Here is an 18,568-nt window from a genome sequence, read left to right as displayed (position 1 = left end):
TGATTTCAGTAGTCCAAGGGTAGGATGACACCAGCAGGGTGTTTGTTTGCCAATACAGTTCATGGCTTTGGGATGACCCTTTAATTGAGCTGAAAGGGAACATTTTTTTACTCTGTGTTTCAGCTATATCCTTAGTACACAAAGGCCCTATCTTGCAGTCAAAAATGTGGCAACCAATCCCACTGGCCTTTGTTGGTGCTCAGGTAAAAGTGAACAAATCCCACTGATATAAAGGAGAGTTTTGCCCTAGCCAGACTCCAGGGCCCAACCCCGTGACATGTGGACTACAAAGCAGAGAGACGGATTAGCGTTCAGTAACAGCATAGCAGACGCTTGAACTTTCCATCAAAGAAAGAGGATCAGGTTGAGGCCACCCTCAATATTTTCCCATCTTTCTGATGAAAGAACAGGTTGGGTGTTATTACACCTGAGTTTGAAAAACATATCGATGCAATATATTTTTCAGTGAGTCTTTTAAATAATATCTGTAGTAAAAACAAGACGGGCACTTTGTTGCACCTTTATTTTAATCAGACATTCATTTTTAAAAGTTACCAGAATACAAGCTTGATGAAGCTACCCCTACTGAGCTGGCCAAAGAAGGAAGGATGAGAGCCAGTTATTTTTCCTCAGACGCACAGTAGGAAATGTGTAACTGATAAATTTCAATTCAGATGTTTATATCTTTAAATATTTACAGTGTAAAACTAGACTAGAGCCCAAGAATATGTTCTTTCTCAAACCAAAATAAGATGCCTTTTATCAAGGGAACAGCAAGAAAAATACCTAAAGAAATCTCAAAACACAAGACAAGGCACCGTTTCTACAACAGCAGTAATCTTACTCTGATTGCTCAGATCACAATGTGTAAGTGTTGAATTTTTTGCCTTGTTCTGTTCCAGAGACTGAAGGCAGCACTGACTCATCATCCTGCCACCATGTCGAACGGGAATATGAACACCATGGGCCACATGATGGAAATGATGAGCTCGCGGCAGGACCAGACGCCACACCATCATATGCACTCACATCCTCATCAGCACCAGACACTGCCACCTCATCACTCATACCCGCATCAGCACCAGCATCCAGCACACCATCCTCATCCTCAACCTCATCACCAGCAGAACCATCCCCACCACCACTCTCACTCGCACCTTCACGCACACCCAGCACATCACCAGACCTCACCACACCCCCCGCTGCACTCAGGCGGACAAGCACAGGTAGACCTTCATGTCATGCTGCATTGCTGAGTTTTGCTGTTGTGTGGAGTTAAAGCCTGATCGCTGTACTGTTTCTTCTTGCATGCATGTCTTGTTAGATACAAAACCCTCGGGCTGTTCATAAATGTCTGCTAATGGTGATGGGGAAGCTCAAACTTTATTCAGAAAATGGAGTGAAGCAACAACTTGTTTTGCTGGTTAATTTATTAGACATTTGTAATATCTTACTTTATAAGGAGCTCCAAAGGCTTTTCGGTGCTCTGAGCTCTGCAGATTGCCACATATCCTTTTATGGATGAGGTTTATTACAGAAATTGGCAAATTATATATGTTGCTTAATGTGCTTGAACCTGAACTTCTTCAGCCAAGATTTAAAAATCTGTATGAGTTCTACCTGCAGAAATACGTAATGAAGTCTTTAGTGAAATGAAATGGCACTGGTGTGTGTGTGTTGGGGGGGTGTTCAAGACTGGAGATAGTTGAGGGAGTTCTAAGGTAAGATACACTGGCTTAGAGGAAAAGATTAAAGGATCCAGGTCCTGTGAAGGGGACAGACATCTGCCAAGGTTAGCTGAGGGTGTGGGCAGTAGTTGGTGCCTGCTGTGACAGGAGAAAAAAGATGGTGAAGCCAGTCCCAGGAGAGAGATTTAAGTAAGAGAAGCTAGACTTGTATTCAGATAACAAGTCAGTGAAGCTCTCCATTGAATGAGATGAAGGACTCCATTTTTGGACCAGGTATATTTGCTTCAGCAATTGGTATAATTCGATATCTGAACTGAATGTTTTTTGAACTAATGAACTAGCATGAACTTTAGCAGAGTAATTTTTAAGAGGAATTCTATTAATTTCTTAAGATGGTAGGCTTCTGCATCAGGATTTCACAAGAAAAATAAAGCTCTAGGGGCAGTGACTGTAATATGTCAGGTCTGGGGAGCAAAGTTAAGGAAGACAAATGGGTAGTGCATAGAATGTGAGGACAAAGAGGAGTGCCAGCCATAAGAAGTTCAATCTGTGAAGTATTGTGTTGCTTGCAAGTACCTTTCAGACAAGCTCTTTGAAAACATTAAAGAAAACGAGAAGAGTTGGCTGACATCCCAGTGTCCCACAACATTAACTATTTACTGACATCTAGCTTTATTACTGCAGAGTCTGCAAGCACATGGGATTTCCCTAAAGCATTTGCTAATGTAAAATGAATTGTCAGCTTTAGAGAAACTGTCTAAGATAGCAGCAGACTCCCCTGTGAGAAGATATCCAGAGCTTTCCTAAGTTTAGTTCAGTTTTTACTTCGTGAATTCAATTATTTTCCTATCTGTTAATGAACTATTTTCCTTGGAGTTGTTTAAAAACTCCAATAAAAAGACATTATCTCATAACAGAGAAACCAAAAGTAACCTGATTGCTGTCTTGGAGATCCCTGAGAGAACAAGGATAAAGTTGTACTTAGCAGACTGAGGACTCCATGGAGGAGATGGGGGAAATAACCTTTCTGAAGCTTTTAAAACAAGGGTAATAGTACTGACACTTCACCGAGTTGGGAGAATAAACATGTTAATACAGCTGAGGGCATCAGACCCTACAGTACGGAGCACTGCTGCAAAACATCCACAGCACCACTTTTAAGAGGGGAGGAGAAAACAGCTACCAGAGAAAAAAAATGTCACAGTTTTAAGGATAAGATCAGTGAGCCAATGGTCCTCATCTGGAACCACTTGAGCAGGTCCATGACTTTTTTACACAGTTAGGACAGCCTTGATTTCTTGTGCTTTGTATTCCCTGCTAGCTAGGCACTACAAAAGACTTGCAGGCAGGCAAGAAGAGATACAGGCACCAGGGTAGGTGGACTGACTGGCAGTCACAAAGTCTCATCTTGTGTCCCAGCACTACACAGTCCCTGGCACTGGGTCTGTGCAGTTAGATAAGCTTTGCCATGCACAGCATGTTACTGGAGGCAACAGACCCCTAGAGGGATCAAGGAGGTCTTCACCTTGTCCATGGGTGGTAAGTGTCACTAAAGGGATGGAAATGGAGGGTGATGGAGTAGGAATCCTAGGGTCAGAGGCTTCCCTGGGCAGCAGAGCTCTTGCTGTGCATCTGTTCGCATAGTGGGAAGGCAATAGTGATTTCTGAACAGATGCATTAGAGGGGAGAAAAGAAGGGCTTGCTGAGTAATAACCACATGGTTATTACTTTCAAAGCTCATCCATAGTCCCCATGGTAATGGCTTCTTTGGGGATCTGATTGCTCCAGCAGACATTAATTTTATGGTGCGATTTACTAATTATTAATCTCCTTATTCTTCTGAGACAGATTCTTCCATTCCAAACCACCTGCGAAATGACAGCATGGTTCACACTGCTGTAAACCATGCAGTCCCATGCCGGGATTGTTGTTATTATTTACTGCACCCTTCTGTAATGTCAGAATTCGTTTCATGCTTTTTGGCTACCATTTTGATACACAGGAGCCCAATGAACTATGCTTTCATATAATGAGTGAATGGGTATTAGTTTTGTGCTAAGTTGCAAAGAAAAGAAAGAAATACAGTCTCAAGCATAAAAGTAGAAATCACCTTCTGACAGGTGTCTTTCTGAGAAAGTGAGATATTTTATCAAGTTATGGCTATGTTGCCTCAACTACTACAAAAATTATACTATTATTCTTGTGTTGATCCGGTAAAGATTTCTTCATATTAAACTTACCAGAGTGATAGCTTAAGCAGAGTAGGGGTTTAGATGCCATTTCATTCTCTTAGCTGTCCTACCTTTGTCTTCATTATGGATGTGTGACTTGCACCCTCTAAAAAAACAAAATCAACCTAAATTTTGATATTTAGTTAATGTTCTTTCTTATGTTCCTAGGCAGGGCAGTGAAATCTTCCTAGAGAATGATGCTTAGACAGTTACTAAGACATAGCCTAACAGATTTCAGGGTTAAGAGCTATCAAGTAAGAGTCAGTTAATTATCCCATGAGACATTATTGGTGGAGTAATGGCAACCTTTTTAATTAATATCTGCCAGAGATGGAGAGGAGATTCTGTTGTTCTGAAAATGCACTCTGACTATCCAGAGACTGCCTGGTACATTCTGAAAACATAATGAAATATTCAGGAGAAAATGACCATATGAAGAGTATAAAGAAAAATAAAGAATTGTATAGTTACTTTTTTCTGCCTTTGTACCAAACAGAGTTAAGAAATAAGAATTTTTAGAGCTGAATGAAAATGACCATATGAATAGGATAAAGAAAAATAAAGAATTGTATAGTTACTTTTTTCTGCCTTTGTACCAAACAGAGTTAAGAAATAAGAATTTTTAAAGCTGAATGAAAAAGGAGAAAAAAGGGATAAGGAAAGATAAATAACAGATCTCTGAAGTCTAGAAAGGTGTTGTGTGTGAGAAAATGAAAGGCCTTTGATGAGATGTTGACATTAAAAGGCATTTCTGAGACCTCTGTGCTCAGACATACTGCTAAAGGGGTGGCAAGCCTGGCCCTGGTGGACAGGGAGCAGCTGGAATCCCTTGGAAACGATCTCCCAGCAGAAGCCTGTGGATGCTGGTGGGAATGGGGGCTGTAACCAATGCTCCTGTGCAGTGCTGGCCAGCAGTCCTGTGCAGTGCTGGCCAGCAGTCCTGTGCGGTGCTGGTAGCTGTGCCTACTGCAGCTGCCATAAACCTGGGACTCCAGCCTCCAGTGTGGACAGCGTTAGAGATTTTACCAGCTAACATATGGAGCTGATGCAAGCTGAAATTGTAAAAGTCAGTGAGAAAATGCAGGATGGCTTATTTATTTTTAGAAGTTATTTTTTAAAAGCTTTTTTTCTGCTCCTGCGAGAGAGATTCCCTGACTGTGCAACACAGAGCTGGGAATTAATTCAGCTTTATGCAAAACGCATTATCAGATGCACAGAATAATTACACATAAAATTGCCACTGTAATTGCCACAAGTCAGCTGAGGGAGGGAGCAAACTAGATTCTAGACAGAAAAGCGACCTCAACTTCGCAAGACTCAAGACGATAGTATCATTTTAATTGAGACAGACAGAGGTGTTAGGAAAACACATGTTAATTGCTGCAATTGAAATTCAGGGCTCAGTCTGACAAAGCACTGAGTACATCCACTCCCTGGAGTCAAAAGGAAGCACCTTGGAGGTTTGGGTCCCTGCCAGAACAAGAGGGTTAATTTTGAGTCAACAATTCAAGTTTCCAGACTGTTCCAGACTGTGCAGGAGTGGCAGCAGCAACGTGAGCAGCAGCAGGGGCTCCCACTGGGTGTAAGCAATGGGACCCATGGGTTGGGTTTCCAAACTCCAAGCAGAGGGAGAGAGAGGGTCTCTCCAGAGCCCCGTAGCCCGGGCACCACACAGAGGCAGGGAAGTAGTCCAAAAGCTGGCTGTTCCCAGGCAGCTGAACATTAAATCTGATGCTGATTCCTGACAGGGACACGGAGCACAGTCTACATGGGGCTGCCCCTACCATGCACCTTTTCTGTAATATCATGGGCCAGTTACTCTCAGGAGCAGGATCAATACTCTCCTGCACTTGAAAAGGCATAAATACATATTTTTTCATAGTTTTGTAGCAGTGGGCTGGATGTGGTATGCATCTACTGTCAAAGCCAGGCTGTTGAATAAAAATGGGTATAGTGTCCACAGGGGTCTAATGGAAATGTCTAATAAGAGGAATATCCCTTCTCCACATAGTTCAGGGATATCAAAACACAGGTTCAAGTTCAGGTACCTAAATCCTTTCTTTGTCCCTAGCTGAGGGGCAATGAGGTCTGCTGGCCTTTTGAGATCCCAGCCCACAGCTTCCCAGCTCCACTCAGGTGCAAAGAGCTCTGCAGCTTCTGTCTCCAGAGATGGTAAAGCGTGAGGCAGAGATGGTAAAGCCTGGGAAATAGAAATGGCAAAATATTGGAGGCAGCTGGGGGAAAAAAAGAGAGAGACAGAAATAAGGCCACTACAGTGTTCTGCTTTGATTAAAATAGGTCCTGAGAGAAACTTGGCATTTCAGGTTTGAAATAGGTGGTGACAGAGAATGCACCTAAGTGAATATTTTTAATAACTAACTGTAAGGGGAAAAAAATGTTCCCTACTAATATTCAGAGGATTGTTTCAAAAAAATCTGCCCTTTGACCACAGTAAGGATTTGCCAGCAGCTAATTTCAGTGGCATCTGGTACAACTTTCAACTCATGTCTGTTGCAGACCTTGTTGGGGAGCAGGCTGTGTGAGATTTCCCTTCCCATTTCAGGATCCCCCTCTGTAACTTCCCCCCATTGCCACCCCCTGAAAAACCTCTTCTTCCCCTCCAGGTTTCGCCAGCAGCACAGCAGATGCAGCCCACACAGACGATACAGCCGCCACAGCCAGCTGGAGGTCGCCGGAGGAGAGTGGTGGATGAAGACCCGGATGAGAGGAGGCGGAAATTTCTGGAAAGGAACCGAGCCGCTGCCACGCGCTGCAGACAGAAGAGGAAGGTCTGGGTGATGTCACTGGAAAAGAAAGCAGAAGAGCTCACCCAGACAAACATGCAGCTTCAGGTGCGAGCCACTGTCTGCACCCCTGAGGACACAGAGGGGCTCTTTGTGCTCAGAAGGGCTGGCAGTGCCTTTGGGGCTGCCCCCGCACAGTCAGCTCCTAGCGGGAGCTCAGGCATGATCAGCTGGTTAATCAAGATGTGTGTGCTTCAATTAAAGAAATAATTACATTTTAGCAGGATAAGCCAGGAAAAAGCTGTCTTGGGATTTAGAAACCTTCACTAGATGAAGTTGTATTTATTTTCTTTTCTTGTCACCGCTTTTTGTGGGGATTTTTTTTCTTTTTTGAAGTGCCATTAACTCAACTGTAAAAGATTTCTTCAGAGCAGGACATGTAGCTAAACCCTCATTCAAAGCCAGCAAGATAGAAGCATAAATAGATCAGTCTACTAGTAAGGAAAATTAACTGGATGGATGAAAATACTCTGAATATGATAATAAAAGCCTTTCTTACAGTGCTGCCCTTCTAATGGTGGGCACAGTACTTTTGCCTCATGCAAAGGTGTGCCTGTGTGCTACCAAGGGCAGAAAAACTATTTGTATAATGGCACTCCTCAAAAAAATTCTCCCACAAAACACAGGGGTGTGAGCAGCACCCAGACACCGGCTGCAGTGGAGCCGTAGGTGATAGCAGTCCTGCCACCACGCCCCTGAGCACAGCAATGTGCCCTTTGCCCCCACAGGTCTGCCCCCCTGGCCTGGTGCAGAGAGCCAGAGTATTTCCCAAGGGGATTATAATATTGCCTTGAGTATCTCTGGTGCTGTGAAGTTAGTTCATTTATCAGTTTATGTCACCAAATCTGGAAACCAGACTGCCTTCAGAAGTTATACAATAATGTCACCAGCTAATATTAACTTAAACCCAGCACGTAAACACTGAGTGCCTTTTTTGCTCAGTTATTCCAAAGTTGTGGAGCAGTTTTTGTGTTCTTGGGTTAAAGCTTTGCAGAAGAGCCTGGTTTAAGCTTTGTTGCAAACCAAACTCTCTCTTTTTTTTCTAGAACGAGGTTTCCATGCTGAAAAATGAGGTAGCACAGCTGAAACAGTTATTGTTAACACATAAAGACTGTCCGATAACAGCTATGCAGAAAGAATCACAAGGATATTTAAGTAAGTAGCTGATATGTTTGCGCTGTCTCCACACTCCTCACAGGAAAGCAAAGCTTCCAATTCTTCCCTCCAGAACCCCTTGTTGGTCATATTATCACTTGAACCTGTCTTCTCAAACATCATCCGAGCCATCCAATCTCCTGCCCTTATTTATCCAGCCCTGCTCAAAAACAAAAAAGCCCCGGTTTTCATCCCACACAGCAGAGCTAGTCTTCCCCACCCCTCCCTCCAGCAAGGAGATGCACATGGATGGACGTTCACTCCCCTGTGGAGGATCCCGCTTGAACTCACAGCTCCAAACCTGCAAGAGTCCTCCTGGGTGCAGCGCTACCAGAACCTTAAAATAACTCTCAAAAGGAAAGTTAAAAAGGAAAACATTACAGTCCCCTCCAGTGAAAATGGTACTGTGCTCTGACAGTGGCACAGACCAGGCCTGGCGCAGGTTTTCAAGGTTTGTTAACTCTTTTTTAACTCTTATCTTTCTTTTTTTTTTTCCCCCAAAGAATTCTCAGTTAATGGAGACACTGAATCAGTTCTGTCTAGTTGATGCATTTTATGAGTGTGGCAATTTAAGGACAAATTCTTTGTTTTGCTCTAGAACAGTTCAGAAGAGCCTCACGGTTAATACTTGCTAGATTGTGACATTCTCTTAAAATAGAGTCCATTTCAGTCTCCTTTGCATCCCTATGCATCTATCTCTTTAACAGTACTCAAAGAAAAAACTCCATAATTGCATTACATGCCTATCAACTGTTGTTCAAATTAGATTTTCTGTGCTGCAGTGCACTGCACTCTAATTTTGATTCCTGCTAGAGCAAATAAAGCATTTAAGCATCCCAACTGATTTTAAAGGCCTTAAGATAACGGAGTTTTTAACCCAACATTAGTTTTCATAGTCATTAAGGTTTTGGACTTCTTTCAAGGTCTCAGTCCCTGAAGTCAGGTTGATATCAGAGGAGCTGGCTTGAAAAAAATAACAAAAACTAAAAAGATCAGAAGACAGAGAGTGTTGGATAACTGTGTATTTTGAAATCTTGGGACTTGTGCATGTCTCAGGTCTTTAGTATTTCCTTGAGTGTCACCCAGCCTGAGCTTTTTACTCAGATGGAAAAATGAATGTGTGTTGTCTCTGTGCCCTCACCCCCTTCCCAGGTCCTGAGAGCAGCCCTCCTGCGAGCCCGGTCCCAGCTTGCTCCCAGCAGCAAGTCATCCAGCACAACACCATAACGACCTCCTCCTCTGTCAGCGACGTCGTGGGAAGCTCCACTCTCACCCAGCTCGCCAGCCACAGAACAGACATCAACCCCATCCTTTAAAAGTGGTTGATCAGAAACTGCTAGGGGAGTGTGGTAGCGTATCGAAGCGTCCTCTCTGCTAAGGACATTTGCAACTGTAACTCAAGCCTGGAAGATTCCTCAGTTCTTGAAAGACTCTGGCTATTCATTTTTATAGTTATTAAAATGTCTTTTATACTTAGTTACAGAAAAGGGAGTTATGCAATTAATATGCTATCAGCTTGAGAAATGCTTTGGTGCTTTCTCCATTTTTTGGGTACCATTTACTTGTTTATAAACCTAACTGTTTCTGTACATAGTCATGTTTTCTTCTCACAAATCTATCCTGAAGCCTCAGAAATAAGAAGCTGTGTTAAACCGCAGCTTGTTAGTCAATGTGAGGCATGAAAAGTATTAAACAGAGTCATACATAGGTAACTAGGAGTAATTAGGCTATAAATACAGAGAGAGGGCATCTGCTGACAGCATAATAAAAAAGAGTTAGCCTTGTGCTATCAGCAGACCGCGTCTTGCATTCAGAACCTCTTTTAAAGTGGTTATATAGGATGTGGCTATCAGGACAAAATCAAGCCCAAATAACGTGCTCTTTTGTCTAGCCCTCCCCCTTCTCTCTCCCCAACCCTGGCCTTTTTCTCCTGCAGCTGTTGTCACTCCTTCCTCTTCCCTTCCCAAACTCCTTTAATTCCCCACCTTCTTTTTTTCCTGCTTTTTTTTTTTCATTCCAAGGCTTTCTTACTTCCCTCTTTTCCTCAAAGAATCATAACGAACAAGCAAAAACTTCAAACTCACCTAAAAACTGTTGGCACGGCTGCTGCTTTCACTAGCTCTTCACCCGCAGTTGTGCTGTGCTGAGCATTTGGCTTTTAAAAAACAGAAATGCTCCTGATTTAGTGTTTTTAATAAACAGAGAAAGGGAAAAGCAGTGCAGCCACAGGTGAAGCAGGATGGAATGCCAGCTGTGTTGATGCTAGCAGCCCTGTAAGCTTCTGTGGTACAGTACAGCATAGCGAGCAACACCTGAGAATCACAGCAATTCTTTTGCACTGCCAGTCATTAATGTAGAAAAATTCATGTAGTATATAATAATTTGGAAAAGTTCTGTTCCCTACCCTGATTGAATTGTTCTAGCAACGAAAGCTAACAGCCTCAGGCTTCATGGGCTATAAATGAGAAATAAATCAGCATAATGGTTTTGACCAGTTGGAAAATGCCATTTTTAATTCCCAGGCAAAGAACCTACTCTCTGCAGGCATTCCTTTAAACGCTCACCGAGCTGGCAGACAGCAGTGTAGCTTCACTGACTTTAATGGCACTTAACTCCTGTTTACTCTGGGTAAGGAATTGTTCTTTAGGACGCTAAATAATTTTTAGAAGGCATGCAGTGGCTAAAAAGTGCTGCAAGAATGCCAAGTCCCACTGCACTTGGGATGAAATACGGTCCTGCAAAGAGGGTCTGGAAAAGAGCCTTATGCCACAATTAGGTTTTTTGTTTGGACTCTGAGCCTGCCCCTCAGCGCAATTGATTTGCATCCCTGAGTGTTCCCAGTGATTGGTGGGAAAATTAGACAGACATGATGCCAGTTAATTATGCTGCCTTGCTGTATATTGGGACCTGATTTTGCTCTCAAATCTGTCAGCAGCAAAATCTCCCACTGCTCACCCAGGGAGCGGGCTCCAAGCTGGTGAAAAATGCTCAAAACATTGCATCTTTAATAGCAAAATTCACGTTATTCCCAGCAAATCCTCTAGCCCTGAACACACTTTGTTCTGAAGTGGAGCTCTCTTTCTCAAAGACTGTGTCTTTGGTTTTTAGAGGAGTTGTGGGTTTTAAGAAGGTGGGTCTTCTCCATGAGGGAAGGAGAGTGAAATAACTGAGGTGTGAGGAGGCACTATAAGGAGCAAGGCCTGTCTGGAAGGGAAAGCAAAATTCTGAGCATCATTCATTTCCAAATTAATTCTTATCTTGGTAACTTTTTATCAGTATTCTTTTCTTTAACAGCTCACTTTCCGTTTATGCAAATACATTAAAAAGAAGAAGGTTTTTAATGTACAGTGTAAATCTTGACTTGATTATATAGTCTAAGAACCAAAAAAAAATTACGAAAAAATACAAATGTAAAGGATTTTCTATTATATTTTAGACAAACATATACTTTTAAAGTGTTTTAAATACTGAATCTATAATTTTTTTTAATGTCCAGTTGTAATAGCTAAATGGTTTTGCTTCATCGCAGCTCCCAAGGGAATTTTTTTCAAATATGCAGTTGAGCAAAATGTTCCAGCTGAGTATCCACTATGTAAAAACACCAAATAAGCATTTCCCATGCATCTGAATGTCATCATTCACCATCAAAAATGAAATTTGCATTGCAGGGTTAATTTAAAAACTTTCCCTCTATATGGGCAGCACTTAAATACATTAAAAAATAAACATCAAAATTGTTGGTAATATTAGAATACCCAGTTGAGCTACACTGCACTAGAATTATGGTTTAGCTTCATTTTATTCAGTCTCCTCAATTAAAATATTTAGCTGTTAAACTGAAAGCCTCTACATTAAAAAGAAAAAAAAAAGGAAAAAATACAAAAACCTTGCCTAAGTTTTGTTAAATTCAGCAACTTGACAGTTTGACTGATGTGTATTATATATAGCTCAATTATTTCTTTTTTTAATGCTAACTAGGCAAGCCAACCACACATGTTGGCCTAAATGTGTAATTACAATGAAATGTCTCCTCTCTATACTATTGGCCTTTAGGTATAATCCTTGCTAGTGATGTGGAAATAAGTAAAGGATGAAAAGCTATTTGCTATTGCTTCTTGTAACTCTGTCGCAGGTTCACAGGCCAAGACAACATGCAGCATATTTATATCGGCTGTATCATCGGGAAAAGGACCAACAGTACCAGGCACCTTATATTATCCGTCAGATTTGCTTCCACATTAAAATGCTCTTGTTTTCCAGGGGGATGATCCTGCAGCCTTTCCTCAAGCTGCTGGTCTGGCTGGGCCCTGGAGACTGTCTGAGCAAGGGCTGTGGCAGAAGCCCCAGCCTCTCTATCCCCAGCATGTCCCTCTGCCATGTGGTCAGTGGCAGCAGCCTCTTCCTAAGTGCGTCACTCTAAATGCATTTCCTAGGGTCCTTCCATTAAGGAGGAATCCTGCTTTTCCATGAGCTACTTCTGGAGACTGCTCCGCTTTCCTCTTGCCCTGCCAATCCAGCTTGTTGCTGGGCTCATTGGGCTCTGTGCCCTATCCCACTGCCAGCGAAGGACAACTAAGACAACTTCCATCATCTGCTCTCCTGGGCACTCACAGGGTGGTGAGCCTTGGCCAGTGCCTTGCTTAGGAGGAGCTATTTCTGTAGACAGCATCTCTTGTCATGTGATACTGGAGGCACGTTGGAAATCTCAGCCACGGACAACTGCAATACTTTGATTGGAAAGAAATGATGCTGTGATCCAGCTCCTTCATCCCCAGTCCCCTTTCCCCAAAACAATTTATGCAAGCCATATTCATAATGCTGCCTGTGGGAGACAAGTAGTTTGTGTGCTATCATGGTGTGTTTTATAAGGACAATGATGATGATGATGATGATGATGATGATTTATGGAGAATTTCACACTGTTGGAAGTTAATTCCTGCTATGAAGCTAAATGTCTGCTGCCCATCTTCTGAATAGTGGAAAGTCAATGGTTCAGTGCCTCAGTGCGTGTGGATTTAGTGTTAATGACTCAGTCCTGTTAACTAACAAGCCAGCTATAACTGTTGTTAAATGCCCAACTTTTGAGGATTCATATTTTTTTAAGCAACAATATTTAGTGTTGAAAACTAGCCTTTTAGTTTAGGCAAAATGTGCTTTTTAGCAGCTAATACCTTTTTTAAAAAAAAAATCATATAGAGTGAATTTATGAAAATTCATGAGGACCAAAGCAATTTTAAAACAGGAATTTATTAATTTAGTATTCGCATAGAATTTTATGAAGTATTTATTAATAAATGTTATTTTAACACATTCCATTTGAACAGTATTCTTGTACAGAAACTGTTGGGGTTTTTTTAAAGTTACAATATTAGTTTTGCAATAAACTACTCTAGGTGTGTGTGCATCTTAATCTTTCAGGGTCTCAAGCAGAAGTCATCCATCTAAGATGGAAATGCTTGCTGAGGTCAGTTGTACAGAAATTCCTAGAATTAAATGTTTTCCTTAAAGCAGCATCTGCTTTTTTTTTCTTACCTTTTTTTTTGTGACAGTGAAACAAATTATAAGCCTTCAGTTTTTTGCCTTTTTATTGGAACATGTGCTCTCTCATTCTAGAAAGCATGAGTCAACATATAACTGGAAAGCCTGTCTTTTTTTTTTCTACCTTTTTTTTTAAGGATGATTTTCTACATCACCACAGAAGATCTAACCCCATCCTTGTTTCTTTTCTAATATCACATAGTAAGTTGCACTATTCTGCCTTAGCATTGCCTCTTCTGTCCTCTTACTAAGCAGTGTTCCTTAGATTTAGACCATTGAAACTCCATTATACATCAGAGAAAATTACTGGAGGGGGAAGAAGAGAAAAAAATTGATCTGTAGACATAAAACCTAAACTGTGCCTATAAAACAAAACCAGTTACAATTAATTAGTATCTTATTTCTACATTTCAATTATTTATATTATTTTAAAATTGCACTTTAGCTCTTGCTCTCTTTCTTGCTCTCCCTTGTTGAATCATTTATGAATACTCTAGTAAAACTTTTGCACCAGGTACATTTATATGCTTTCACTGGTGGCATATCTACAACTTGTCTCTCATACCTGCCCAAATGGAGAAGCTGAGACCAGCCAGTCTGCAGTGTGACTTAGACTTTACACCCTCTTCATGACAGCATATAAATGTTTTATTATGCAAAGTGTGCGATGTGAGGCAGCATCTTAGCTACATTTATAATCTCTCATCCTAAGAACCAAAGTGTCCTGTATATTGTAAGGTCAGGAGACTGGCTCTGTTGTGCATTCTCATGCACTTTGACTGTTGTCCAACTCACGGTAGCTGCAAAGCTGCAGTGATAACAGTGGCCATACTATGTATTAGAGTTCTGAATCAATAAAATATATTGCCTTATAACTTCACTAGGGACAGCACCTTTAAAAAAAAAAAAAAAAGAGACAAAAAACTTCTAAGGACAGACAAAAGCAATAAGACCTCAAGTGATTTGAACACACACACCAAAAAAATCATTTTTTTAACATCTCACTGCAAAGAAAAAAGAGACTGCTTATATTCGTAATGTCTTTTTGGGTTTTTTTTCCAGAGCTTACAGTTATCTCAGTTTTATCAGTGGCTTTACACTTAAGAGCTAAATTCCTCACCATTATTGGTTTTCCATAGCTTTCAAAATGACTTTATAGCAAATCCTAAACTGCATGAGGCCAAAAATGTCAGTGTTCACACACTCAGAGACAAGATTGATTCTCTAAGTGGAAATCTGATCCTTTCCCAGGCCCTTCTTGGACTGGAATCAATAACTGCAATTCGCTATATTTAGACTAATGTGTAATACCTGGGATCAGGATCTCCAGTTCTATATTTATGCAAATTAAATGTTAGTATTGTTGAGTTTCACCTGGTGGAACTGCTCACAAAGCCCATAGTCATAGCCTGCCATCTGATGCCATGAAGGTCTTAGACCCAAATATCTTTCTTGACTAAAAATATGTGTGACAGCCTTCTGAACAAAGACTGAAAGCTCCTTCCAGCTTTGCAGGAACTGCAGCAGTGTCAAGGAGCGAGGGAGGTAGGAGAGTTGATAGGGCATTTCAAGGGAAATATTTTCCTTGCTGGAATTTAGGAAATTCCAGAGAAACTTTTTCCCCACCCCTCGGAGCTAAGATTACAAGGAATTCCTTGTCAGAGATTACCTTTAGCACGCTTCCACAAGACAAACTATTTTGCACGAAAGGTGTATTCACTCTTCTGAATAAGAACAATTGCCACTGAGAGTTTTGCCAAGGACTTTATCATTGGGACCCAAATGTTTCCTAGCCCATGGCTGTGAGCTCTGTACCCCTCTCTCTGTAACAGCTCTGTTCAAACACTGGGTAGCACTCATTGGTAAATGTTGCTTCTTTGGACTATTGCCATTGTCCTGGTTTAAGGAACTTTTAGCACTGCTTGGAGTAAGCCTAAACTATCGAAGTTTATATATAAATATATATATATATATTATATTAAAAAAAGGTGCTGTCACAGTAAGTTTTGGGCTTGAGGTTGTTTGTATTGTATGCAAAGGTTTTGTGTTTGTCTGTTTGTTTTATTCTGTAAAGAAACCACCTTCCTTACAGGAGGGAGATACTTTTTTTTTTTTTTTTGGTACATAAATGTAAATACTTGCTGCAGCATTTAATATGTTTAATTTTATGTTAAGCTTTTTGTTGCATTGTGAACCCATTATTGTTACAAATGGACAATGAGTTCATTGAGACTGTTCAACTAGGTCAGATTTTTACATCTCTTTCTAGCTAGAAGAGACAGGAATTTTGTGCATTTGTACAAATGTTAATAATATCACTGCAATTCCAATATAATAAAGCACTCAAATACAAATAGTTCCAGTAGTTTGTCTATGTCTATACTCCAGACATTTTACCGTACAGATAACTCCTGCAATTAAACCAAACTACTCTTCAGTGATTATGAGCTACAATGCCTCATCTCCCTCCAAACTGGAGGAAGACCATGGTGCAGGGCATACTCCTGTCTCACAGCAGGAATGAGGAGCTGTGCAGATCTTACAGCTCACCGTTGTCCTCCAGCAGCTGAGGTGACTTTGTAAGAACAAGTTCTCTGAACCTTTTCCAAGCAGGGAGGCTGCAAAGCCTCAAACAAAAACTTATGTGGTGGAGCCTGACGTGAGGTCTCCACATAAGGATGAGACAAGCTGTTATTTTACTTTTCCTTGCAGCTGGAGTGTGCTTGTATCAAAATACACTCTATGCTTGTTATCCCGCCAACCTTGCCTCTTGCCAAAAGCTGCCTGGAAATGGATTTCCTGCTGGGCTAATTAGCTCTAATTGTGATGCCCCTGTTATCTTGCCAACCTCATTTCTCACTATAAATTGCTCCAATACAGACCTTGGCACAATAATGCGTAAACTGTAATCTAAAGTTAGTCGGGATGAACCCATCTCTCCAGTGGGAATTAGATTAGCTTTAGATTAATGCAACTTGATGTCTTGCTGGCAGTCCCAGAGTGATGGCCTGACCCAAGTGGTGCAGCCTCAGTGACAAGGACCAGCCTGCCTGCAAGCACTCAGTGCTGGTGTTACGCTGCGGGATACCAGCCCCAAGCGGCATGACCATGCTGCTCCCTTGGGGGCCCTGGCTTCTGCTGCTCTCCCCCCTGGCTTTTAAAAGGCTAAATCTGGCCAAGAGCATTCACCCTCCTAAAATGGGTAGGAAAAGGCAGAGCCATGCCTTTGTTCCTATCCTTCCTTTGTAAAAGCTGGAAGATGGGGCAGTGCAGGCTCCCTCTTTAAGGGAGTACGGCAGAGGTTTTCCCTAAACATCAGGGCATGGCATTAGCTGGATCCATTTCTGAGGACATGTATTCCAGCATCCCATTTAAAGCAGGGATGCCATGCCACTGCTTAACATGTATTTATTTATACAGCAGGGCTCTTGCTCCAGGGCCAAATACTGAAAGAGGATCCTCATATCTGTAAAAATAGGTGCCTCTTATGAAGATGTATCACAAGATAACTTTATTGTCCACACAGTTATATTTACACCTGACAGTATGAGCTAAGCAAGATGTATTCAGGCTGAGGTAACACTGTCCTTTACAGCTGATTCATGATTTCCCAAACCTGATCACAGTATTTGTTCCTCTTCCAAGCAGTCCACCGTTACTATTGCTCTCTCTGGGCTGCTCTGGACATTATAACAAAGTTATTACTAATGAGAAAATGTGAGTGCACACTCTCCTTTGCAGGGAGGCAGCCAGAAATAGACTAAGAGGAGGACACGCTGCATCAGCAAGAAGGTTGTCTCAGCTTATGCTAGTCAGAGCAATGGTAGAGAGAGACTCCTTCCCTCTGTGGCACCAGCCCCTCATGCTTTGGTTGAACCCACTTTGCCCCTCAACCTGTCCCCAGCTTTCTCCTGAACCCAGTCTGAGCCTCAGCTACTTGCTGTAAGTACACTCAAAACTAATGGCAATGTAACACAGAGTTTCAGTAGGGATGATAAGCTAGCACAGAGGGCACTGTAGGTACCCAAAGGCATTGGCACGAAGCAGGCAGCGTAACAGCAACAACAGTAATTTGAAGAAAGCAAACAGCTCCCCAGAGAAGGGGTGCAGGGCTAGGGGAAGGGGGTGAACCTAAATGAGCCCAGATGTAAGCTCGTGCAAGAGCTGAGAAACTGGAATTGGACAGGTACTAAAGAAACCTTTCAGCAGGGGAATGGAGAAGCAGGCAGACATGAGTGCTTCTCTGTTCATTTTGGGGTGATTTTTAAAAAATAGTAGACATGCAAGGATGCAAAGCCCTTCACTATCACTGATCCTCAGCATTAAAGAGACAAAGCACATCTGACCCCCTCTTGGGGAATCTTGCCACATGTAGCCCTTGGGGACAGGCTCAGAAATGGTGCGGTTGGTTATGGTCCACCCATTAACAACACTTTCTACCTACAGCTCTAGCAAAGTCTTGCAGTACAGACCTACCTCTCAGCTTTCCCTGCCTACCTGGAGTCAGCACTGCCTGGCTGAAGCCAGGCAATGGGATGGTTTAGAGGGAAAACCAATTTTCTTCTCCCCAATAGCTACTTGTCGCTGAGGCTGGGAGACTCCAGCTCTGGGACTACCCCCAGAATGAACCCACTTTTTTTACAGAAAGATTTTACTCACAGTCATTTCTGAGCTTGGCCCACAGGGAATAAGTACAACGTTAATCACAAAAATTTCCTGAGAACTTGTCTCAAGGGAGTAAAAAAATTAATCAAGCATCAGAAAGGAGGGATCAAAGCTAAACCAGGACCACCACCACCCTTCAAATCACAGCCAATGGGACCATTTGGTCAGTCCTTTGGTCTGCTATGTTATTGCAATTGCCCTAACTTTTTTTTTTGCCTCTAATTTGCTGTGCCGCCACAGGGACTTTTCTTTTAGTGGCTCTAAGAAGGGCATTAGTGCTGCCATTTGCTTAAAACTCTCTTTCTGCAGCACTCTTGAGCACCATTTTTTCTCCAGCCTACTCTATTCTCCAGCAACACAATGTCACAGTATGAGAATGACCCAGCAAACCTGATAAAATATTTAAGGTGCGTGTTCTGATTGTGTTAGGTAAGCAAATACCATGAGAGCCCAACCATTAGTGAACCTGATCAGTCCATTCCCCCAG

General features: G+C 41.9%; 1 protein-coding gene across 9 annotated transcripts in view; it reads left to right on the top strand.

Moving 5' to 3' along the window:
• CREB5 (cAMP responsive element binding protein 5) overlaps window positions 1-15,772 on the top strand; it is a 255,401-nt gene extending 239,629 nt beyond the window's left edge. For all 9 annotated transcript variants that reach the window (XM_032704266.1, XM_032704207.1, XM_032704216.1 and 6 more), the window contains 4 exons: window positions 903-1,226; window positions 6,544-6,771; window positions 7,770-7,878; window positions 9,031-15,772. In XM_032704266.1, the coding sequence (XP_032560157.1) occupies window positions 903-1,226; window positions 6,544-6,771; window positions 7,770-7,878; window positions 9,031-9,194 (825 nt within the window). In that variant the 3' untranslated portion in view covers window positions 9,195-15,772. The remainder of the gene's footprint in view (window positions 1-902; window positions 1,227-6,543; window positions 6,772-7,769; window positions 7,879-9,030) is intronic.
• Window positions 15,773-18,568: the final 2,796 nt, after the last annotated feature.

This window comes from Chiroxiphia lanceolata, chromosome 1, assembly GCF_009829145.1.
Source record: "Chiroxiphia lanceolata isolate bChiLan1 chromosome 1, bChiLan1.pri, whole genome shotgun sequence".
NCBI lineage: Eukaryota > Metazoa > Chordata > Aves > Passeriformes > Pipridae > Chiroxiphia > Chiroxiphia lanceolata.
This window is presented reverse-complemented; position numbering and strand designations above follow the sequence as displayed.